Genomic DNA, 26045 nt, shown 5'->3' with positions numbered 1-26045 from the left:
TATTGGATGATCTTGCCTGTGGAGTCCAAATATCCTCTTTCTTTGTAGATGGCTGCATGTGAGTGGATTGTTAAAAATGCATATTTGCTGTCTGTATACACATTTAAAATCATTCCTGCAGCTATTTCCAAAGCTCGTGTTAGAGCATACAATTCTGCAAATTGTGCACTTGCTTAGCTGGGTAGTTGTGCTGACTCTACAGTTGCAGTTTGAGAAACAATTGCATACCCAGAGTATCTAATGCCCTGATCCATAAAGCTAGATCCATCAATGAACCACTGTAAGTCTGGATTCTGCCATGGTTGGTCAGTAAGGTCAGGTCTGCAAGAATATTGTAGTTCTAGTGTTTACATGCAGTTATGCACTGGCATAGTTGAATCTGGTATTGGCATGAGAGTTGCTGGATTGAGAGTAGTGCATTGTTTCAGTGAAATTTGTGGATTTTCTAATAAAAGAGCTTGTATTTTATGCATTCGTTGATTGCTAATCCATAAATGTCCTTTATTATCAATAATTGTCTGCAGGGCATGACTAGTACAAACAGCCACTGGAGCAGAAAAGGTTAACGTATTTGCTGCCTGTAGTAAAAGCATGACTGCCGCTAGGATTTTTAAACATTGTGGCCACCCTTGTGCTGCCGTATCTAATTGCTTTGACAGATAAGCGACTGGGCGATTCCAAATTCCTTGCTTTTGGGTAAGGACTCCAAGAGCCACATTCTGTCTCACATCGACATAAAGTGAAAATGTCTTAGTTATATCAAGTAGTCCTAGGGCTGGAGCTGTAGTTAAAGCTTGTTGAAGTGTTTTCATTGCTAGGGTTTGTTCCCGTTGCCATAAAAGAGGTTCCTTTTCTGGCCCTCTTAAAACTTGGTACAATGGTTTAGCTGTGAGAGCAAAATTAGGAATCCAAATCCTACAGAAGCCTGTAATTCCCAGAAAGGCTCTAACTTCCTGTTTTATTTGGGGGATGGGGATCTGTAACACAGCTTGCTTTCTCTGGGGGCCTAGAGCCCTCTGTTCTTGGGACAGTTCATAGCCTAAATACATTACAGTCTTTTGGACTAGTTGTGCTTTCTTTTTGGACGCTCTGTAGCCACAGTCTTGTAATATTTGAAGCAGTCTTGCTGTGTTTTCAAAACAATCCTCCCTGTTTTGTCCAGTTATTAGAACATAATCCACATATTGAAGACAACAGTCCTCTTGTCTGACTAACTTTAAAAATGCAAGATCTTGGGCTAAAGCTTGACCAAAACATGTGGATGAATTTTTAAAGCCTTGTGGTAGCCTAGTCCAGGTATATTGAGTCCTAACTTGTGTCTTAGGATTAGTCCATTCAAATGCAAAAATCTGCTGGCAATTTTCATGTAAGAGGATGGTGAAAAATGCATCTTTTAAGTCCACAACTGAAAACCATTTAGCAGATGCAGGTATTGTGCTTAAAAGAATATATGGATTAGGAACAGTTGCGTGTAGGGTCAAGGTTAGTTTATTGATGGGGTGCAAATCCTGTGGCGGTCTCCACTGTCCGTCTGGCTTACGAACAGGTAGAATTGCAGTATTCCAGGGTGACTGAATTTTTTTAATGATTTTTGCCATCAAGTATTTTTTGATTAATTCTTGAATGGCCATAGCAGCCTCTGAAGTACAATATCTAACAGGATATGCTTGTGGTTTTAGTTCTACCATAACAGGCGTGGCATATTTTGCAAATCCAGGGGGGTTATCCTCTGCCCATAGAAGTGGAACATTAAATTGCTGCCAGGTAGAGCTTTCTGATTGTTCTTCAGTTACTAACATGATGCACCAGGTTTCTTCCACTGGGTGGCGCACTTGGATTAATTGTTTCCCTTTGTCAAAAGATATTGTGCCCCTCAGTTTGGTAAGGAGGTCCCTTCCTAATAACGGTACTGGACAATCAGGAGCATATAAAAATTATTGTTTAATGATTCCTTGTCCCACTTGGCATGTTAGGGGTTCCAGTAGTGGTCTATATTGAATTTCTCCTGACACACCCTGAATTTGGATGGTCTGGTTTGATGGTTTGCCAATGAATTTATTTAGGACAGATCTGGTAGCTCCCGTGTCAACTAACATTGGGACAGTCTATCCTCCCACCCGTATGTTAACAATGGGCTCTGGGGGTGGGACCATAGAACCCTGTTCCCTTCAGTCTCCCCATTCCATGTCAGCTAAGCCAATCAAGTTTTCTTCTCTTTGTTCTGCCTGATTGGGATAGGCTGGACGCTCTCTTCCCCTGAAGCTTCTCCTAAAACTTCTTTGGAAATTCCCTCTAAATCCTCTTCCTCGTCCCCTTGCATACTGGCGAGATTGCCTCTTGGTTGGTCTTTCCTCTGGGGGCACTCCCTTTGCCAGTGTCCTTGTTGCTTACAGATGGCACATTGGTTTGGTCCGATGTGCATTCTTCCTAAGGCTATTGCTAACATTTCGGTTTTTTTTATTTTAGATCTGATTTACGTTCTTCTTCCTTATCACGATTACGGAAAACCTTCTGAGCAATTCCCATAATCTCTGCAATATTTTTCCCTAAGGCCCCCTCTGTGCATTGTAACTTTCTCTTTATGTCTGGAGCACTTTGGGTAATAAATCTTTCAATTAGGAGTGGGTGATTTTGTGCCAACTCCATATCAAGACCAGTATTTATTTTATAAGCTTCTATCAGTCGGCTGAGAAAAGCAGTTGGTGTTTCATTTTTTTCTTGCCAAATACTAGTTACTGCAGCATAATTAACTGGACAGATTGCTGCTTCCCTCAGAGCTTCTAAGCATAAAAGCCAATAATTTTGCAACAATATATGATGCTGTGAATTATTTGCCTCCCAGCCTGGCCTCTCTTCAACTGCTGAAGTTTTCCTGTCCGCTTGGTAATTTGCTCCTCCCTCTGGATGTCTTCTGGCAAGTACTTTTAATTTAGCTAACTTATATTTCTCTCTTCCGTCCATATCTAGTAAGATAGAAATAAGTTGCTGCATATCATCCCATGTGGGATTATGCGTCTGAATAATGGTAGAAAATAAATCTATTATTTCTTGAGGCTTTTCTGAAAATGGCCCGTATTGCTGACGCCAATTTAGTAGATCAGTAGTTGTAAAGGAAACATATTGGCGCATTGAGACATTGGAGTTGTCTGGTCCAGGAACCAAAACTTCTCTTAAAGGGGCTATGGTTTCTTCTATCTTTGGTTTTGTGTGTTTTTTCTTGTGCGGCTAGAGACTGGTGTTTTCCTTTCATGTTTATCCAAGTCCTGTGTTTGCTTTTGAGCACCCTGTTCTTTTTTTATCTCCTCCTCCTCCACTCCGGCTTCTGGTTTAAGGTGGATTTCATCCCTTTCAGCCAGAGGAGCCTCTAAGGGGGGGTATTGCTGATGAATTCCCTCTTCTTCTCTTCTAGGAACATAGGGAGGGGGTCTGGCAAGTTCCTCCCTTTCTTCCTGGCTCAGAATCTTAGGTTTTTTCTGAGGTTTGGCTTTTTGGGTTGCCAAATATATCTGAGCACATTCTATTTGACACATTGCTAACCATCTAGGCTTTTCTGCAATATTAATCTGCCATTGGTCTATGTAGGGATATTGGTCCCAATGACCCCTTCCAATCACAATTTGATGAACCCGTGCCACGAGTTCGGGATGCGCCGATCCCTTTGGGCCACCCTACGCCAAAGGTGGTCCATTCAGATTCTCCGAATCTTTTTAATATGGCTGGATTTGGTCTTGGATTTCCATAATCCCTAGAAAACCCCTTTTTAAAGTTTGCCAACATACACTGGAGTGGCGTCTGACCAACGCCCTCCTTAGTCTGTTTTCCTCCCATTCTACCTTAAAACACTACCATCGACCTGGAGCCCCGGAGGTTCCAACGGCCACTCAGCAGGAAATGCGATGGTTAACCACCCACACAATCCTACCGATTGAAGACTTAAGGATGACGCCTCGTCTTCCAGGGGTTGATCAATCCCCTCTTCTGATCCAAATGGGATCAGGTACCCCTTTTTATAATACTTGCCTGCAGGCGTTCCAGACCCTCCTGTGGATTAAAAGACCTGTCTGCTCCCCTCAGTGGATCCTTGACTGGAATGCTTCGCTGGCGGTGAGCTCCCTCTCTTCCCGTCGAGGTCCCCCCGTAGTCAAAGGCCACGGAGCCGGCTTGGAGATATCGCCGTTAGGAGAGGGGTTTCCCCCAGGGCAGTCCGTCTGGCAGGTCAACGGCCTCTTCATAAGAGTCCCATCTGGAGGTGCCAAATTTCTTGTGGAAAACGAAAGAACTCTTACGAATTCCAGAGGGGTTTAGCAGAGAGGTTTATTGCGCAGGTTCAGAAGCATAATGGAGATAGGCAATTCTGAACAAGGAGGGCGGGATTAGACTTCAGTTTTTATACTATCCTTCTTTTAGGAACAAAGGGACTACACTGTAATACATTTGGATCGTTTCTCACGGGCATACAATGGTAGGTTTTGCTACATACAAAGTATCCATGTGCAATGCGCATTTGGTTAGCCACATATTACTGACACAGAACTTTCCCAGTGAATTTTCCCAGTGATTATGCATTACATCATTATTCTAGCAATTATGCAGACAAATCATTATTCTAGTTATGCAAACAAATCATTATTCTAATAATTGTTCATTTTACTACATTATTACTATTTACCTTAAAACCAGAAACTTTCCCATATTGTGCAATAATTTCAACCAGATCAATTACCGAATCTGTTGGCTGGGTTAATGTCAACACCAAGTCATCAGCAAAAGCTCTTAACCTATAGTCATTCTTATTCACATTTATTCCCTTTACTGTAGATGACTCACGAATTTTAATTAATAAAATCTCCATTGTTAAAACAAATAACGGGGATAATGGACATCCCTGCCTTGTTCCTTTTCCAATTTTAAATGCCTCTGTTAACCCCCCATTAACTATGACCTGTGCTGATTGTTGTTGATAAATAGCCTTAAGAGCGGACAAAAGTTTTTCCCCAAAATTCATTTTCTCTATAACTCGTAACAAAAAACCCCAATCTAATTGATCAAATGCTTTTTCAGCATCCAAAAATATAAAAGCCGCAGGGATTTGATTATTCTTATCCAAATACTCAATTAAATTAATAATTTGTCTTACATTGTACTTCATATATCTTCCAGTTATAAATCCAGATTGATCACTATGAATTAATTGGCTCAGCACTTGCATTAATCTATTTGCCAATACTTTTGAAAAAATCTTATAATCTGTATTCAATAAAGATATAGGTCTATAATTCTTAGGTTGAGTCAAATCCTGACCCTCCTTTGGAATCAATGATATAAAAGCAGTTCTCCAAGATGGAGGTACCTCTGCACCCAACAAAATACTATTAAACAATTCCTTTAATAGTTCTATCATTTCATCAGATAACATCTTGTAATAAATTGCTGTTAATCCATCTGTACCAGGAGCCTTACCAACTTTTAATTGCTTAATTGCCCCCCTAATTTCCTCAGAAGTTATTAAACAATTCATCTCTTCCCTTTGATTATTTGACAATGTAGGAAAATGTGCCTGCTGTAAATAATTCTCTATTTCTACAAATTGTATATTTTCAGAAGCATATAACTTAGAATAAAAATCCAAAAAACTCCTTTTAATCAAATTTTGTTGAAATGTGACTTTACCATTGTAATCTATTTTCTCTATAATTCTTGACTTCTGCTTCTTTTGTAGTTGGTAAGCCAACCACCTTCCAGGTTTATTTGCATTACAAAATGTATTATATTTCATATAACGCAAATTAGTTGCAGTCTGATCCGCCATTAACATATTAAATTGCTCCCTAAGCATAGTTATGGATACTTTTAAATTATTATCCAATGGATTTAAAATAAAAGCCTTTTTTTTAATTTAATCTCTTCTTCTAACTCTTTTCGTTTTTCCGTCTGTTTACGCCTATAAGCATTATTCATATAAATCAAAGCACCTCTCATATACGCTTTACTAGCATCCCAAACCATTGAAATCGAGGTGTCTTTATGCATATTCAATAAAAAAAAATCTTTCAATTGGTCTCTACATTTCTGCAAGTTTTCCTCGTATCTAAATAAATTTTCATTTAATCTCCAAGTCTTTCTATTCCCCTCTTCAGCAAATAATTCCATCCATATAGGACTATGATCTGACAATGTTCTAGGAAAAATCTTGATATTCTTCACCCTAGAAAAGAAATCATTAGTAATTAAAAAAAAGTCAATTCTGGAATGAGATTGATGCCTATCCGAAAAAAAGTAAAGTCTCTTTCTTCCATATTTCGCTCTCGCCAAATATCTTTTAATTCCAAATCATCCTTCAAATCAAAAAAAGTTTTAGGTAGTATAGAACTAGAAGCTTTGCAGGAACCTTTCTTGTCTTGGCTTGAATCTAAAACTCCATTCCAGTCTCCCATCATAATAATTGATTTATAATCCATTTGATTTAATTTCTGATGTATCAGTTTATAAAACTGTTTCTGTTGTTGGTTCGGGGTATATAATCCAATAATAAGACATTTCCTTCCATTCAATAATAACTCAATAAAAACATATCTTCCTTCTGAGTCACAATCAATTAATTTAGGCGAAAACTCTTTCCTCACATAAATAACTACCCTGCCTTTTTTCTGCGGAGCAGGTGCTATAAAATGTGTTCCTAACCGTGAGTTAATCAAATACTTTTGATCCTTTGCAGTAATATGAGTTTCTTGCAAACACACAACATCATTCTTATGTTGTTTCAAATAGTAAAATATCTTTTTTCTTTTCTGTGGTGAATTCAAGCCATTAACGTTCCATGTCAGAAACCTTGCCATTTTTAGTGGCAGAGAGCCTCTGGAACACTCCTTGAAGATCAGCTGTCACTGATCTCTTCGGTCTTGCACCTCCCACTGGCTCTGAAGTAACTTGATACACTGTAGGTACAACATCAACTTTTTGCTGTTCTTTTTCTTTACGTCTATGAGCTGCACGGGTCATTCTTTGTGACTTTGGATCATCTTTCATCTCCATAAATTGCTGCTTGGCTTCATCCTGTAACTCTATTATACCTGATGACGTAGCTCCTTCAACCACTTGTTCTTCAAGCATTCCTTCCTTCCTGGTGTCTCGTGGAGATGATGATGAACCTGCTTTCAAAACTGAAATATAAAAATCTCTTGCTTTTAAAATTGAATTAAGCCTGTAATGTGTTCCCATATAATTCACAAGTATACCAACAGGTATATCCCATCTGAATTGAATTTGTTGCTTTTTCAACTCTTCGGCCAGGAAGGCGAAATCCTTTCTTCTCCTAAGTATTTTAGGTGGTATTTCCTTTAAAATTATAACATCTTGTGCTATAATTTGGAATCTCCGCTTGTAAAAGGCTTGAATGATTTCATTACGAATTGATCTTCTGGAAAAGTAAATTACAACATCTCTTGGAAGATTTCTCTGTCTTGCGACCCATGAATTGACCCTAAAAATTTTTTCTATTTCTTTCATAATTTCTTCAGGTTCACAAGACAAAACTAAAGCCAAATCTGCTGCAATCTCTTCCTTCAGGTTTTCTTGAGCATTCTCCTTCAATCCCCTTATTCTCAAAGCATATTCCATTTCTCTATATTGTGACATAATAACTTCATTCTGAGTTAAATCCACATTCTCCTCCACTTTTCCAAGTCTGTACTCTAATCTTCCAGCATTTTCCTCCACCTCGTCCACCCGTCCCTCTATACGTTCTACATGAACTGCCAGTCCTTGAAGAGCTAACAATGTCTTCTCTCATCTCTGCATTTTTCCTTTCAAAAAGATCCTCTGTCTCTATTCTAATCTGTTTTGCTGTATTCATCAGAGCATCCTGTAAATCTTTAAGTGTAAGTACCGGAGCTCGGGGAGATGGTGGAGGAGTCTTAGGTTTCGGTTGCTGTGATGTTTGAACAGCTGGAGAGGAGATCGAACCTTTCGGAGGAACAGAAGTTCCCACGCGTTTTGAAGCCATTTTTCTTTTGTTTTAAAAAAAGATTTTTTCTTCTTGTAAATGTTATAGAATCTTATAAAAGCAACAGTTATTGAGTATACAGAAAAGGATCAGAAAGCTTGCTCTCTAAATAAGTAGCAAAATCTGTTACAATGTTTCTTCTTTATCTAAACACCAAGTAAAAGTGAAAGTCTCTTATGTATAGTTTTTTATCTGTGTCAGATCTGAATCCTCTTTTGGTATCAGAGTAATATTTGCTTCTGTCCATGTATTTGGGAGTTTAGTCTCCAATAGAATTCATTACAGACTTCTTTCAATGGTAAACTTAGTGTATCTTGTAGACCTTTATAAAACTCTGCCGGGAGCCTGTCTGGTCCTGGTGTTTTTTCATTTTTTTGTCTTCTTATAGCCTCTATCAATTCCATCATTGTTATTTTCTCATTTAACATAGTTTTAAAATTTTCTGGAATTTTTGGTAGGTTATTTTTTTCCATATATTGAATCATTTTCTTCCATGAAATTTCTTCCATATCATACAGTTTCTCATAATATTCTTTAATTATCATTTTTATTGTCTCATTTTTAAATTGTAGACAGCCTTTTTCGTCTACTAAATTGTTTATCAATTTTTCTCTTTCTGTTTTTTAAATTTGTAAGCTAGCCATCTTCCTGGTTTATTTGCATTTTCAAAAAAGATTGCTTTGCTCTTTTAATTTGCTGCGCCAGTTTTTCTGATTCTATTAAATTTAATTTATGTTTTATTATTTCCATTTGTCTTTTCAGTACTTTCTTTTGTGGATTTATTTGTAGTTCTAATTCTAATTTTTTAATGCTTCCCTTAACAGCACATATTGTTGTCTTTTTTCTTTATTTTTTTCACCATGTATGTTATAGCTACACCTCGAAAGTATGCTTTGGCCGTGTCCCATACATTTTGTAATGTTGTATTTTCTTTTTTATTTTCTTTGAAAAAAAATTCCATTTCTTTTGTTGCTAAGTCTATAAATTATTTCTCTTTTTATATGGATTGGTTCAAGGTCCATCTTAATTTTTTCTGTATTCCTTTCCACGTCATTTTTAAAGGATTATGGTCTGCACAAGTACCTAATTCTATCTCAATTTCCTGCATATTGATTCTTAGTTCAGGCGTCATTCAAATCATGTCAATTCTGGACCAAGATTTATGACTATTCAAGTAAAATGTATATTGTAGTTTCTCTGAGTTCGTTTCTCTCCAAGTATCTTGTACACCAATTTCCTCTATCATGTTGAAAAAAAGTCTTCCACTTTTTCCTGTTTTGCTACTTTTATAGTCTAGTGTCCCATCTACTATTGCATTAAAAATCCCCTACTAGGCAAATATTTTGATATTCCATTTCTACTATTTTTCTATGAAGATTTTGATAAAATTCTTCTTGCTTATTCTTTGGTGCATATATTACTACCAAAAGTACCTGTTTTTAATTTAAGAATATTTCCACCATTACAATTCTTCCTTCTTCATCTGAATAAATCATTTTAGAATCTATTGCCTCTTTAACATATACAACTACTCCTCTTTTTTTTGTGCTGATGCATAGTAGTTTCCCAATTTTTGGACATTCCAAAAGTTTATGATATTGGTTTTTTATATGTGTCTCTTTTAGACAAATTGTACCTATGTTTAATTTCTGCAATTTAAAAAAAATTCTTTTCCTTTTTGATGGAGAGTTCAATCCGTTTATATTCACTGAAAATTCAATTTTCCTTCTCCATTTTGTTTACTTATATTTAGATCTTGTCAATCTCATAGTCCTCTGCTCTCTTGTCATTCCCTTACCCTCTTGGTCTGTCTTCTCTTTCTCTTCTTCACTTTGTGTAGTTATTTCCTCTGTTGTTTGTTTCTGGACTTTTCTATCTTCTTGTTGGTATTGTATTCTTTCTTCCAAGAATGTTCTATTTCTTTCATAGAAGTCTTTTGCCTTCCAAATTCAATCCAATCGATATTTTGTATTGTTCGAATTAATTAGGATCCCTTCTGGCATTAACCATCTAAAGTTTACACCTTTTGCAATTAGCTTTGTAGTCAGAAAGTGATATTGTTTTCAGGTGCCCCTTATTCTCTTAGGAATCTGCTTCAGCACCACAATTTTCCTGTTTTTATATTGTAATGGGTCATTCTTAACTGTTTTCAGTATCTCATCCCTTGTTGTTTTCTTTACAAATACATGGACTTCACAGTTTCTGGAGGCAGGTTGTTTGACTGATTAATTGTTCTAATTGTCAGGAAATTTCTCCTTAGTTCTAGGTTGCTTCTCTCTTTGATTAGTTTCCATCCATAGCTTCTTATCCTGCCTTCAGGTGCTTTGGAGAATAGGTTGACTTCCTCTTCTATGTGGCAGCCCCTGAGATATTGGAACACTGCTATTATGTCACTCCTCGTCCTTCTCTTCATTAAACTAGACACACCCAATTGCAGCAACTGTTCCTTATATGTTTTAGTCTCCAGTCCCCTGATCATCTTTGTTGCTCTTCTCTGTACTCTTTCTAGAGTCTCAACATCTTTTTTACATTGTAGTGACCAAAACTGGATGCAGTATTCCAAGTGTGGCCTTACCAAGACATTATAAAGTGATATTAAGACTTCACGTGATCTTGATTCTATCCCTGTTAATGCAGCCTAGCACTGTGTTGGCTTTTTTGGCAGCTGCAGCACACTGCTGGCTCATATTTAAGTAATTGTCCACTAGGATTCCAAGATTCCTCTCACAGTTGCTACTTTTGAGCAAGGTACCACCTATACTATACCTGTGCATTTGGTTTTTCTTGTCTAAATGTAGAACCTTACTTTTTTTACCATTGAATTTCATTTTGTTAGTTAGCCTCCAATGTTCAAGTCTGTTAAGATCCTTCTGTATCTTAAGCCTATCTTCTGGAGTGTTGGCTATTCCTGCCAGCTTGGTGTCGTCTGCAAATTTGATGAGTTCCCCATTTTTCCCCTCATCCAAATCATTGATGAAAATGTTAAAGAGCACTGGGCCCAGAACAGATCCCTGGGGCACCCCACTACACATTTCCCTCCATGTAGATGCAAGTTCCATTGAGGACCACATACTGTGGACTGCCGGTCAGCTAGCTACGAGTCCATCTGGTGGTGATGCTGTCTAACTCACATTTTTCTATCTTATCAAGTAGTAGGTTGTGATCTACTTTATCAAATGCCTTACTGAAGTCCAAGTAAATTATATCCACAGCATTCCTTTGGTCCACTAATTTTGTCACCTGGTCAAAGAATGCAATACGATTTGTCTGGCATGATCTGTTTTTGACAAACCCATGTTGACTTTTAGTAATGACTTTGCCTCTAGGTGTTTGCTGATTCCTTGCTTGGTTATCTTTTCTAAGATCTTCCCAGGTATTGAGGTCAGGCTGAGAGCCTGTAGTTTCCTGGATCCATTTTTTTCCTCTTTTTTTGTCTATATCCAGGTTTAAAAAGGTTTTCAGAATGCTTTCTCACGGAAAATAAACAGAGAAATTTTCCCAAATCATAGAAGTTAGCAAAGTTTTCTTTATATTGATCACAATTTCATTTTCTATATATTCTTTTGTATTCCTTAATTTCGTCCCCCCATTTAAGATTTTTTGCCACTTTTAACTCCCTTCTTCCAAATCTTCCTGGGGTCTTTGCTTTTGGAAATTATCCAATCCAGGGATTTATATTTATAAAACCATAGGGAAAAGAAATAAGAGACAGTCTCACCCAGATCTCAACACGTTGTTGACAATCAGCTGTTCAGCTGTTCTTCGCTTTTTTCCCTGCTGTCTGTGACTTGAGCTGTCTGCACATTTGCTGGCAGCTTTTCTCCCGTCTGTTTGAAGAGGTTCTTCGGTTTGATTGGGCTGACTGCTGTCAGCTCCAAGCTCCCAAGTCTTTCCTTCCTCCTCGTCGCCTCTCCAGGGCAACTTTCCGACCTCTTGGGGTCTCCGGATGGAGCGAAATTGGACTAGGAAACCGGAGCCCTGGTTTCTTTCGTCTATGCCATCATAACACCAAACCGGAAAAATGACATGGAGTGTTCTGTAGAGGCATCATCTTTGTGGGTAATGGTGTTTAGTGAGTATGTGATGTATGGTTTGTTTAGCCAGATGTCAGTCGAAGGGAAGAGAGCTGTGACGTTGAAGGAGACCATAATTTCTTCCTTGTTGATCTTGGTGTGTTTGATGCATTGGAGATATTGTTCTGGGCAGTTTATTGAGTGGGTTGAGTTGTTGACCAGGTGTCTGAGTTTCCTCTGCAGGTTTTGTACATCGGTATTCAGGTAGGAACACATTTGGGCCAGGGTGGATAATAATCGATGATTTTTTAAAACAAAAACAAAAAAATTGAATTTTTATAATTTAATCAGATTTTTTTATTTAAATTTGATTTTTCAAATTTTTATCAAATTTATTTTAATAAAATGCTTTTGGAGTAAAAATCTATCTAAATATAGTTTTCTATTTAAGATACATTAATAATTTAGTTTATTCAGCATGAAATGGAGCTTAGTTATGTAGCATGGGGCTGTTTATTCTGCAATATTTACATTTTGGTAAACTCATTGAAGGAATCCAAGCTCTGCAAGTTGAGATAACATGTACTGCATTGATGCATTCACACAATTTCACAGTAACCATAAGATAAATCATAAAACAAAGTTCAGGAATATTCTTTTATCCCATTGTTTTGCAAATCTATGTACACTACAAACTGTATGAGTTTTTGAAGAGAAATGCATCTGTACCAGGCTCTAAGTGTTTTAATTAAATAAAATAATTTGAGTATTTCTCCAACTATGTATGATTAACCTAAAATCAGTTCTGATGTTGCTGTTTAACTAACCTGACAGCTTATTATTCTAAATAGGAAACCTTCATTTTATTTGCAAATAATAACATTAAAGATTCTAACTATCAGCAAGAATGAGTCCTTACATTTAAAGAGCACGTATCATTTCAGATCCATCATGGCAGCGCCTATTAGCGGGCATCCACTCACCTGCTGCCCGCCACAGCCCTCACCTTGTTGTGTCACTGCCACATCACCAGGCATCCCATTAAAGTGAGTGAGACTGTCGGTGAGTCAACAACGGGTCAGAGGAGGAGCCACTGCGGGACAGAGATGACAGTTGCTCTTTAAAAATTATGATTTAAATTGAGTTGATTTAAATCAAGCCTTTTTACAAGTGATTTAAATCGTGATTTAAATCACGATTTAAATCGACTTGATTTAAATCAAATCCACCCTGATTTGGGCGTAAGGGGATCTTGTTCTTATGTGTTTGGGGGAGTCTGTAGAACCTGGATGTGGAGGAATCTTGTGGTTGCATGTGCTTTCTCTCTAGTGGTGTTAGCTGTTTTTCTTTTTTCCATTTTTCTTAGGGTGTCTTTTATTTTGTTCTCTAGCTGTTTTGTAGGATCATTGTGGATTATTGAGATGGTTGGTATCATTGAAATTGTTTTCAGCTTTGTGGACGTAGTCAGCTTTGTCCATTACTACCGTCAGTCTGCCTTTGTCTGCCGGACTGTAGGATGACAATGCTTTCATGTTTCAGTGTCTTTACTCCTGTCTTCTCCTTTTGGCTGAGTGTTTTGTTTTGTCTGATGTCTTCTTGTGTTTCTTGGTCCAGGTGATGTCTTTTTAGAATGGATTTGAAATAGGAGAGGAATTCAATGGGGTCAGCATCTCTGTGGTTGAAATTTAGGCAGTGTGTGAGGACAGCCTTTTCATTGTCAGATAAAGGTCAGCTGGATAGATTTCTGATCCATAGTTCTGAGTTGTCATCTTGTAATTTTGGGGTGCTAGTATTGAGTTTCTCTTGTAGTGAGATGTGTTTTGGGCTTTTTATTTTGTTGGCGTTCCTGTGGATCGTGCGTTCTAAGGTGTCTGTCAGGTCTTGTCTGATGGAGTTGAGGCATGCTGTTTTTTGTTCAATGATGTATTGGTATTTTTCCAAGCAGTTGTGGGCATCAGTGATCATGAATCAAAGTATTTTGTGCCCATTTTGGAAGGCCAGTTTCCATGCTTATGGGTGGTTGATTGGTGGTTGGTAGTGTATGCTTTTTGTGGTTGTTAGTTTGTGGAGGTATTCATGAAGGAAGTGTAGCTGTTTGCGAGTTGATGATTGTCTCACACCGAAGGTCTCCCAATGGCGGGCAAGTTTAAACGTTGCATGCCCATGTAGGTTTGCAATAGTGGCAAATATCTGTAGCTCAGATATAGGATGAGGCTGAAGATTTGTTCTCCGAATTTGTGGGTTGATTTCTGAACATTTAGTTACCTGGCTAGGTAACATCTTCATCGGAGTTTAGGGGATATCAGTGTCAGTGTTCTTCTATTTATAAGGGCTTTCCTGATTCTGAATCATCTTCTATTTCTAAATAGATCTATTTATTAAAAGACTTCTGTTTTTTTCCTATATACCTTACCAATATTCTAAAAGTTTGGAGTTTGTAATACTCATTCAGTTAAGTAGCCAAAAACATTTCAGTTCAGCTTATATTCTCCAAGGTCAAAATTCTGATCCTTTTATTTTACTATGTCCCGCATTTAGTCTTAAAAAGTGCTGAAATCTTTGTTTCAAATTTAATTGCTTTTCAGTTCTGGATCTTTCTTGATTAGGAATTCAGCTTGAATAGACTTTCTATTGCACAACTCCAGGATTGAAACTGGAACTTTTGGCTGTTCAGTCTTTTTATTCCAATTATTTCCCAATTATTTGGTCTATTCTTTTCATACTTACAAGATCAGAATACCATGTTCTCTTGCATGTTTCACTGGGTTTGAACCTCATGCATTCTTGATAAGAACTGCTGACTTTTGCCAATTTGTTACATGGGAAGTAAGTAAGAAATTTGGAGTACTGTGTTGATATAAAAGGTCTAAAGCCTGCAGGCCGCATATGTAATGCAGCCCTGGAAGATAATAAAAAATATTAAAAACTAAGGAAATGTATTTATATACATCAACTACATTATATATTTTATATGCGATCCAAAGCAGTCCCTCTTCACTCAGTGTGGCTCAAGCAAGCCAAAAAGTGGGATAGCTATGGTATATAATAAAGATAGCATTTTCTTAGGCTTTTCATGCTTACAGGATGAACTATATGGGCACAATCATACTTATTGACATATTATCTACTAAGGCTGTGGGTGTTTCAAAAGTTTTTTGCAAGAGCTTTGTCAGCACAAATGCGAATCTTTAAATAAGTACATCTTTTTTCAAACATGTACCTGATGAAAAAAAATCTATGCTTGTGTTCGTATCCATTCTAACATATCACTATCATATCATTTTTGAGCTTGCACAACCATATCATAAGGCATTGGTATATTAAACAAGCATTTATTTACCATACTTATTATCATTTGAATCAAAGTTCACTTTAATAGCAATTCTTGAAAAAAACTGTTTTTTTCTGTTTTGTTGGGAAATTATTCTGTTCTCTGCATGCCACTTTTCTACTAATGTTTCCTTTGATCTGGTTGTACTGTGAGGATGCACAATATAAATACAATGATATCCTAACAAAGTACACACAATACCTTCCCCTTCATAAACTATCACTATACACAGAAGTGATAAATGTAGGATATACACTGTGAAGAGCATAAGCTAATTATTAAAGTTATACAAGCTTTCTCAGTTGCATATTAGCATGATGGTCAACACTTTCAGCTAAAGTAGGAGCAGGATTCATCCATTTTGGCTTCCCTGTGCAGCTTTCTAATTGTATGGCTAAAATGTATTCCTCAAAATTACGTTTTTCTCAATTATTAAAGGAAATAATCTGTGGTACAGGCTGCCTTCTTCTCATCCAACCTATATGCAGGGTGATCCCATCCCTGGCACCCTACCATGAAGCCTGTATAAGAGCCATCAGGTCTGTGCTGCCAAAATCCATATCACTATTAAATGAAAGCTGAGGGGGGTTTTCTGTATCTTTGCAGAAAATTCAGTGCACATTCGGATATTTGTAGCCCAGATCCAATAGGCAACTTTATGTGAATCTACAGTTCATTAGAAGAACACAAGCTTATTCTTCTAAAGATCCCAGATTTGATTTCATCTCCTAGAAAAAGAATCTTGAAATAAAGACAAGTATGCATCTGAATCTGATAATCAGACTGGCCTAATGAATACTTATTTAACTGAAGTATGCCTTTAATATCTATTTCCTATTGAGCTTGTCTCTGGTGAGGAATTACCGTATTTAAATTCTCCAGAAGATATATCAATTTTTCTGCACTTATTACAAAACCAAACCTGAATGTGACACAAAAGAATAAGATTACAAAAATGCCAATCTTTTGAATGGAACATTATGATTGCAGGAGTATCACTGGAGGAAAGTGTTCTTTGTGTGTGTGTTTGTGGTGGGGTGGGGGTACTTACATATCTCATGCAGTGTGTACAAAGTGCTCCAGTAATTGATTTTTTTTGTCGTATATTTATATATGGCTCTATATATTACTATTTCTTATTGGACCATACCTATCCAAGTGATACAGTGACTGGCTACAGATATACCTGGAATTCTGTTAACTATTGAGGGAGTCAACTTTTAGATTAACAAGTATGAATAACCTGGGAAGAAGGATACTTATCTCAAGTATGTTAATTTTATCCCTGGGCATCCTTACCAACCAGACGTTAAGCATGAGGCAGTCAAGTAATTGTAGCTGCCAAAAATTAAAATACTGCTGATGTGCATTATTTATTTAGTATTTATTTGTACGTCACATGTATAGGCCTTTCTATTGATAATGTCTCTGGGCAGCATAGAAGTTAAAAAGTAATAAGAGCAAAATAAAGCATTAATCTAATGGCTAACTTTGCTAGCTCAGCACTTGGGGAAAGAGATCTTCAGGGCCTGTTTAAAAGATAATTCAAATCACGACTAGGGCATACTTCCATTTCCTTCAAGGATGCAAACACTATTGCATAAACGTAACTACGCATCATTTTCCAGTTCAGGAAATTAATCAGATCTGAAAGGCAGTATAAAACTAGGCTGAAGTTGCCATGCCTAAAAATAAAACAGGCACATAAGTAATGTGGATAAAAGCCAGGAATTTTATATAAAAGATCCCTTTGGGGAGGTAGTTAAAAGGAACCAAGTTGTTAAGGAAACGAGAGAAAAGCCACCAGACAAAAGTAGTTGGGCGTGATCCCATGTAATACCTTCCCCCAAGTCCCATCAACAACTACCAGATCAATAAGGCAAGAGTAGCTGCAGTCTTGTCAATTAAAAAATCAAGTACTTGCGGGACTAGACAGTATCTATTCCTCTGGCTAGTGCTTGACAAGCTAATTGAAAAAGATATAATAAATAAATATGTGTTTATGTGCATGTGAGGAAGATGCATATACTAGTGACGTTTTACTGTTAATTTTAAATTCACTTTGTATTCCAAAGAACCTGTTGTACCCCTGTGTTCAGTTCAAAAGAATGTATTCTTAATTAATTCCAGATGTAGCACAAAGCTGTGTGTCTTGTCTACCACACCTACCCAAATAGAAAATAAGTGGGCCTGAAAAGATCCACATGCTTCTACAACCTGTGAATGTGTGAGTGATCATAAGCTGAACCTGGAAGCTTATGTAATAGAAGCACCAGGGATTCTGTCTACTTTCTCAGGTCAAACAACCCCCAATAACAGGACAAGAAAATGACTTGGTCACCTTGCACAGTCAGAATCTACCTGAGCAGATCTGAGTGATTATCTAACTGATGCCTAGAATGCAAAAGATCTGAATATATCCCAGTGATTCTTCCCTTCCTTACAGAGACCGCTGGCTGACTACTGCAACATAAGCATGGAAAAGTATACTTTCTTTGAGAAAATTTTTTAAACAGAGGCTGGGTGGTCACCTCAGACTAATAACCTCAAAAGTTGTCTCCATCTTTGTAAGACTACAATTTATAAATGATAATTCAGTCTTTCTAGAGCAGGGGTGTCAACTTATGGCCCGTGGGCTGGATGCGTCACACGCAGGCCACGCCCACCCCAGCTCAGCAAAGACAAAAAACATGATATGTCACAATATGTCACGTGACGTGACCAAGTTTGACACCTGTGTTCTAGAGTAAGTTCAATAATATTCATGAAAAAGCATGTATTGTATATTTTGTTGTTGTTGTATTTAGTTGCGAAGTCGTGTCCGACCCATCACAACCCCATGGACAACTGTCCAGGCCTTTCTGTCCTCTACCATCTTCTGGAGTCCATTTAAGCTCATGCCTACTGCTTCAGTGACTCCATCCAGTCACCTCATTCTCTGTCGTCCCCTTCTTCTATTGCCCTCAATGTTTCCCAACATTAGTCTCTTCTCCAGTGAGTCCTTCCTTCTCATTAGGTGGCCAAACTACTTTAGTTTCAACTTCAGGATCTGACTTTCTAAAGAGCAGTCACGGTTGATCTCCTTTAGGACTGACCAATTTGATCGCCTTGCAGTCCAGGGGACTTGCAGGAATTTTCTCCAGCACCATAGTTCAAAGGCCTCAATTTCTTTTGTGCTCAGCCTTTCATATGGTCCAACTTTCACAGCCATACATTGCAGCTGGGAAAACCATGGCCTTGACTATACGTACTTTTGTTGGCAGGGTGATGTCTCTGCTTTTTAGTATGCTGTCTAGATTTTCCATAGCTTTCCTCCCCAGGAGCAAGCGTCTTTTAATTTCTTGGCTGTAGTCCCCATCTGTGGTAATCTTGGAGCCCAGGAAGATAAAATCTGTCACTACCTCCATTTCTTCCCCATCTATTTGCCAGGAATTGAGAGGGCCGGATACCATGATCTTGGTTTTCTTAATGTTGAGTTTCAAGCCAACTTTTGCACTCTCCTTCTTTACCCGCATCAAGAGGCTCTTTAGTTCCTCTTCACTTTCTGCCATTAGAGTGGTATCATCTGCATATCTTAGGATGTTGATATTTCTCCCGGCAATCTTAATTCCAACTTTTGATTCATCTAGCCCTGCCTTTCTCATGATGTGCTCTGCATATAAGTTAAATAGGCAAGGTGACAGTATACAGCCTTGCCGGACTCCTTTCCCAATTTTGAACCAATAATTGGTTCCATGTCCAGTTTTCACTGTTGCTTTTTGACCTGCTTATAGGTTTATCAAGAGACAAATAAGACAAATACTGTTGGAGTCTAGCTTGTAGGATTTTAAGCATAACTTTACTAGCATGTGAAATGAGTGCAATGGTGCGATAGTTTGAACATTCTTTGGCATTGCCTTTCTTTGGAATTGGAATGTAAACTGACCTTTTCCAATCCTGTGGCCACTGTTGAATTTTCCAAATTTGCTGGCAGATTGAGTGTAGCACATTTACTGCATTGTCACCTCCATTAGCTTTGTTGTTGCTCAGATTTCCTAAGGCCCATTTCACTTCACATTCTAGGATGTCTGGCTTGAGGTCAGTGACCACTCCATCGTGGTTATCTGGGACATTAAGCTTGTTCTTGTATAGTTCTTCTGTGTAGGTTTGCTACCTCTTTTTAATCTCTTCTGCCTCTGTTAGGTCCCTGCCATTTTGGTCCTTTATCATGCCCATGTTTTCTTGAAGAGATCTCTGGTTCTCCCTATTCTATTGTTCTCCAGCACAGGAGATGGAGAATCCACCAATGGGTTTGCTCCGTCTTCCTGCTTTTGAGACCAAGTCAGCCAAACCTGCCACGTCGTCTGTTGCTAGGAGAACCCTTGACTTGGTCTCCAGCTCCAGGAGGCGTGACAGGTTTGGCTCTCGAAAATCTAGCAGGTAGAGAGTTTCTCCCATTAGTGGATTTCTTCCTATCTCACCTCCACAGCTATCTCAGCAGCGCTGGGACCAGCGCTGCTTCAGATCGTCTGTCAGAGGTCGGGGGGAGGTTGTCTTTTTTCCCCCTCTCCTTTCCCCAGGGCTCTGGGGATTATTGCTGAGGCTTAGCCTTCTCTCTGTTTCACCCTTTTCCTTCGTTGCTTCAGCGCTGAGCTCAGCGCTGCGCATCGGATCTTCCCTCAGCCAGAGAAGTTAGGCCTCCCGTTGCACATGAGGCTCCTTGGCCTCCGAGACGTTCCTTCTCACATCGGTTCATTGCGGCCGCCATTTTGGTTGCCGCGGACAAGCCACAGTGACTGTTCGGGCCTCCGGAGGGAGGGGAGACTCCTCGCAGGGCGTTTTTTTCCTTTGCACTGCCCTCAGCTGCTTCCGTGCGAGGAATAGGCTTGCGCAGCACGCGACCAACCTTTTCTGCTAATAGCTAAGGATCAACGATCTGATCGGGGCGGCCGCCATCTTAGCTGCGCCTTGCTCTTCTTGCCTGAGGGGTACGTTGTGCGCTTTGGCTTCCCGTGACATCATAGGACCACCCCTCAGGTGCGGTCAGAATTTCACCGCTAATAGCCTGGCCTGGTTGGCCTTTTCTTCCCCGACCGTTTCGCGCATGGGATTCCAATAGGCCTCATTAGCCTTGCACGGCGGCCATTTTAGCTGCTGCCTACCAGGCCCGACTTGTTCACCACACGATCTCCCTCTGTGGTCGCCATCTTGGACACGTGGTGGGCCGCTTGTGCATGTGCCCTAGGCCGTATTAACTCTCAGATACCAGGCCCGGCAGCGAGGCCACTCTACACTCAACAACTTGGGCCATTCTGGTGCGGAATTTCTTGACCTGGCCACCAAAAGATTTCAGAAGGCTGCGCACCAGTTGGCTGTCAGGCCTCTGCCGCAGATTGACTGCCCGGCGAGCGTGCCGACCTCTCCCTTGTCGCCTCCAAGATATCAAGGGGGCACTGAGTTACCGGTCAGGTGGCCAGGGGAGCAGCGCACGTTTCCCTACTCCAGCTGCTTTAGCCAACCCGCCAATTGATCCCCTGCCAGAGCTCCCTCTCAGTACTTCCTGAGATAGCTCCCTTCAGGATGGCCCTTTTGTTGCCGCTGCTGCACAAGGCCAGCACGACGGCCAACATAGGTCCCCCTCAACTGGACTCACACAACCTTGTGAACCTCTCCCGCTCTCCCCCATGGAAAATCCCACCGGATTGTGTGTCTCTCCACCAGGGGGTTCTACGACACCCGGAACCCCAGTGGCTACAGTTAGCCGCCTGGCACTTGAACGCCGAATCATGAACCAGAAGTCGTTCTCGACAAGAGCGATTTCCATGATCCAGGCCTCTCGAAGGTCGGTGACCAATCGCATCTATGACTCCACATGGAGGAATTTTTGCCATTGGTGCGGAAGGCAGCAACTGGATCTCTCGGACTTGACGATTCCACAGATTTTAGAATACTTGCTTGAGGGTTTTGATAGGGGCTTGGCGCCTAATACAATCCGTAGGCAGGTTGCGGCACTATCAACCTTACTTACCTGTGCCAACTTGGTCCCTTTGGCCCAGCATCCCAGGATATGCGCCTTTCTCAAGGGCGTCACCAACACAAAACCACCCGTGGTACATAGGTATCCCTCTTGGGAATTACCCCGGGTCCTACGGGCACTCACCAAACCGCTGTTTGAGCCTCTCACAACTTGTACACTACGGTCCTTGTCCTACAAGGTCGCCTTCCTGATCGCCTTCCTGATCGCTATCACGTCAGCCAGGCGCATTTCTGAGCTTGCGGCACTGTCAGTCAGGGACGACCTCTGTATCTTCCACCGGGACTGGGTGGTCCTTCGCTTGGACCCCACATTCGTGCCCAAGGTCAACTCCCTTTTTCATAGGGCCCAGGAGATTGTTTTGCCGGATTTTTGTCCTAATCCTTCCCATGACTTGGAGCGGCAGTGGCACACACTGGACGTCCATAGGGCAGTACGCCGATACATCAAGCGAATGGCGTCCTTTCGCAAGTCCGAGGCCCTCTTTGTTTTCTTCCACCCTACCTCTCTGGGACAGAAGGTGTCTGCCTCCACTATAGGCAGGTGGATCAGGGCTTGCATTGCAGAGGCGTAACAGTCTTTTTCCCTGCCAGCTCCAAGTCGTATCACGGCTCATTCCACTCGCAGCGCTGCGATCTCTGCGGTGTGGGCCACTCAGGCATCCATCAAGGAGACTTGCAAGGCCGCGACATGGTCTTCGCCCTCCCCGTTTGTTCGTCATTACAAAATTGACCGCTTCGCTTCCACGGACGCCTCCTTTGGTCAGAGGGTCCTTCAGCAGGTGGTGTTGGGAATGCGGATCAGGCCTTATCTGTTTCCCTCCCATTGGGACAGTGAGGCTTTGGTATGTCCCATTGGTGGATTCTCCATCTCCTGTGCTGGAGAAGGGGCGTTGTCTTACTGAACGCCTTTTCTCAGCACGGAGATGGAGAATCCACTCCCACCCTTAGGGTCAGTTAGGCCAGGGTTGGGGGTCTGAGAGCCAACACCTCGGACTGTCGTCAGCTGCTTTCGCCCTTGCCAAGACTGGGTTCTCCTAGCAACAGGGGGTGTGGCAAGTTTGGCTAACTTGGTTTCAAGAGCAGGAAGACAGAGCAAACCCATTGGTGGATTCTCCATCTCCGTGCTGAGAAAAGGTGTTCAGGTAAGACAACGCCCCTTTTCTTCTATTTCTTTGCACTGTTCATTTAAGAGGGCATTCTTATCTCTTTTAGCTATTCTCTGGAATTCTGCATTTAATTGGGTGTATCTTTCTCTTTTCCCCTTGTCTTTCGCTTCCCTTCTTTCCTCAGCTATTTGCAAAGCTTTCTCAGACAGCCATTTTGCTTTCTTGCATTTCTTTTTCTTTAGAATGATTTCAGTTACTACCTCTTGTACAATGTTGCGAACCTCTGTCCATAGTTCTTCAGGCACTGTCTATCAGATCTAATTCCTTAAATCTATTTGTCACCTCTACTGTATATTCATCAGGGATATGATTTAGTTCATACCTGAATGGCCTAGTGTTTTTCCCTATTTCTTCAATTTAAGCCTAAATTTTGCAACGAGAAGCTCATGATCTGAGCCACAGTCAGCTCCTGGTCTTGTTTTTACTGACTGTATAGAGCTTCTCCATCTTTGGCTGCAGAGCACATGGTCAATCTGATTTCTGTGTTGACCGTCTGGTGATGTCCATGTATAGAACCATCTCTTGGATTGTTGGAAAAGAGTGTTTGCTATGACCATCGTGTTCTCTTGACAAAGTTCTATCAGCCTGTGCCTTGCTTCATTTTGTACTCCAAGGGCAAACTTGCCTGTTATTCCAGTTATCTTTTTGCTTCCTACTTTAGCATTCCAATCCCCCATGATGATAAAGACATCATTTTTTGGTGTTGATTCTATAAGGTGCTGTAGGGCTTCATAGAACCGGTTAATTTCATCCTCTTCAGCACCAGTGGTTGGGGCATAGACTTGGACTAGTGTGATATTGAATGGTTTGCCTTGGATTCGAACTGAGATCATTCTGTCATTTTGGGGATTGTATCCCAGTATTGCTTTTCCTACTCTTTTATTGAGTATGAAGGCTACTCCATTTCTTCTGAGGGATTCTTGCCCACAGTAGTATACCTGATGGTCCTCTGAATTAAATTCACCCATTCCTATCCATTTTAATTTGCTGATTCCTAAGATGTGTTGTCATCTCTTGTTTGACCATGTCCAGTTTGCCTTGATTCGTGGATCTTACATTCCAGGTTCCTATGGAGAAAAGATCTTTATAGCATCGGACTTTCCTTTCACCACCAGATGCATCCACAGCTGAGCGTCCTTTCGGCTTTGGCCCAGTCGCTTCACTCTTTCTGGTGCTACTATACTAGCCTTCTGTTCTTCCTCATTAGCATATTGGACACCTTCCGACCTGAGGGGCTCATCTTCCAGCGTCATATCTTTTTGCCTTTTGGTACTGTCCATGGGGTTTTCATGGCAAAGATACTGGAGTGGGTTGCCATTTCCTTCTCCAGTGGATCACATTTTGTCAGAACTCTCTGCTATGACCTGTCCATCTTGGGTGGCTCATAGCTCATAGCTTCATTGAGTTACACAAGCCCCTTTGCCACGACAAGGCAGTAATCCATGAAGGAGATTGTATATTTAGCTATTTTAAAATGTACTTTTTATTTGGATAACTTATGTGCAACAGTATGGATGCTATAAGTATTATAGAGCATATGTAATACTTAATCTGTGTTTCCTTTCAGAACTACCACAGTTGGATTATCCATACATCATTTCTCTAGGATACAAAATAAAGCCAAAATCCTTTCCAGTCAATTAAGAAAAATGCTTAACTTTGAAGAAGATAAAAGCAAAAGAGGAAACCTGAAGAATTTCTTAATGTCACTTTAAAAACTTAAAATAAGTAAGAACCTATAATTACAATTGTACTACATAAAACTATATTATACTATGGGAAATACAGCATGAACAAATATGTATACATTGCCCTGGAGATCAAAAATGTTTTGGGTGATAAGATAAATTAGGTACCCACACCACCATAAAGAACGAAAATGGGAAAAAAATATTTTAATACTGCTTCTGACAAATTATGAAAGAGAACAATGAAATTACTCACTTTTAAGTAAGTCTGGGCTGATGCTGTTTTCCCACTTGAATTATTTCTAACATTTGAATAGTTTGCTATTACCACTTACTGTATAGTCTTCAAAATATATCCTCAAAATAAAATTGGTCTGAACTTAAAACTCATAATATGTTGTGATGGAAAAATAATAGCAATAGCACTTAGACCTATGTACTGCTTTACAGTGCTTTACAGCCCTCTCTAAGTGGTTTACAGAGTCAGCATATTGCTCACAACAATCTGGGTCTTCATTTTATAAAATAAACCTGCAAATTCTTCTCCAAACTCCCCATTCACATTTTTCTTTGCCTCTCACCCCCACTCCCACTTCCTATTACAAGATCCATCCTCATAACAATGGAATTATTAGCAGCTTTATCTCACACAAAATATAATTTCCTTTATTTAGACAACTATCTCACTTGCTCAAAAAGTGTCCACAAATTAGCTTTTATTTAACTGAAGATAATACATACCTCCTATTGAGCTTGTCTCAGGTGAGGAATTATTTAAATTCTTCAATCATAATCTGACTAGAAGACACTTCAGATTTTTTGCTGAGCTACACATGTTACAAATCAAGACCTGAACATGACATAAAAGAATGAGATTTTGAACAGAACATTATGATTGCAGGAGTATCACTGGAGGAAAGTGTTCTTTGTGTGTGTATCCTGGTGCCTTAACTACTAGACCAAACTGGCTCTATTTATATGGCTACCCAGCTAATATAGGTGACCCAGGACAGCTTATAACATTAAAAATCTACAGCATAAAAACTAATAAAAATAGTACCTCATCAACATGTGCTATTAATAGAGGAAAGTCATATATTCAGTCAACAATATACAATAAAACGTGTATACAGATTTGGTTTTGCTGCTCCTACCTCTCTGTGAAAAACAGAATTGATCCTTGGCTTGAAATGGGCCAGTTCTGAGAATCCCTTACCATTGTGAGTACATAACTTACCCTGGTTCCTCACCTGTCCTGACTGAGGTCCCTGTTACAAAAAGCCTTTATAATGGCCTCAAAGAGAGTAGCAGTTAAAACTTTCCAAGTCAAATTCCATAATTCCAATTTTCAGCTTCACTATTTTAATGATAACTTTTTCTTAACCTTTTGCTAAATATTTTGGGGAGGATGGCAATCTAGGAAGAGTCTAGGAAGTAGCCAGCATTGTTCTCCAGCAGTATAAAGGAAATTGTATAAAAAGCTTCCTTCAGAGAATGGAAAATCTGTGCTAATGAGCAGAATGAAACGGGACTAGGCAGGAAAGCAAAACATCTGGGAGCACAGATGGTGTTTTCATCAATTCTTCCAAAGAAAGATTAACATCTAATAAGAGAACAGAGAATTCTCCAGCACTGGAGATGGAGGATCCACAGAATGGGTTGAGACTGTATTCCTGCCCAATCAGATCAAGTCAGCCAAAGTTGTCACGCCCCGTCCTGGGCTCTAGATCCCAGTCTTGACTTGATCTTGCCCATGGACAGGACGTACAACTCTGGCTCTTAGGCAGGTATAGTCTAGACTATTTGTGAATCCTCCACCTTTTGTGTCTA

The 26045-nt window shown here is 39.8% G+C and overlaps 1 protein-coding gene across 1 annotated transcript in view; it reads left to right on the top strand.

Annotated features, from left to right (window-relative positions):
* CUNH18orf21 (chromosome unknown C18orf21 homolog) overlaps positions 1 to 24605 on the top strand; it is a 37025-nt gene extending 12420 nt beyond the window's left edge. Inside the window, exon 5 of the mRNA XM_015816988.1 lies at positions 24095 to 24605. Within this exon, the coding sequence (XP_015672474.1) occupies positions 24095 to 24242 (148 nt within the window). The 3' untranslated portion in view covers positions 24243 to 24605. The remainder of the gene's footprint in view (positions 1 to 24094) is intronic.
* Positions 24606 to 26045: the final 1440 nt, after the last annotated feature.

The sequence above is a fragment of the Protobothrops mucrosquamatus genome, unplaced genomic scaffold (assembly GCF_001527695.2).
Source record: "Protobothrops mucrosquamatus isolate PMUCROS unplaced genomic scaffold, P.Mucros_1.0 scaffold_124, whole genome shotgun sequence".
NCBI classification, from domain to species: Eukaryota; Metazoa; Chordata; class Lepidosauria; order Squamata; family Viperidae; genus Protobothrops; species Protobothrops mucrosquamatus.
This window is presented reverse-complemented; position numbering and strand designations above follow the sequence as displayed.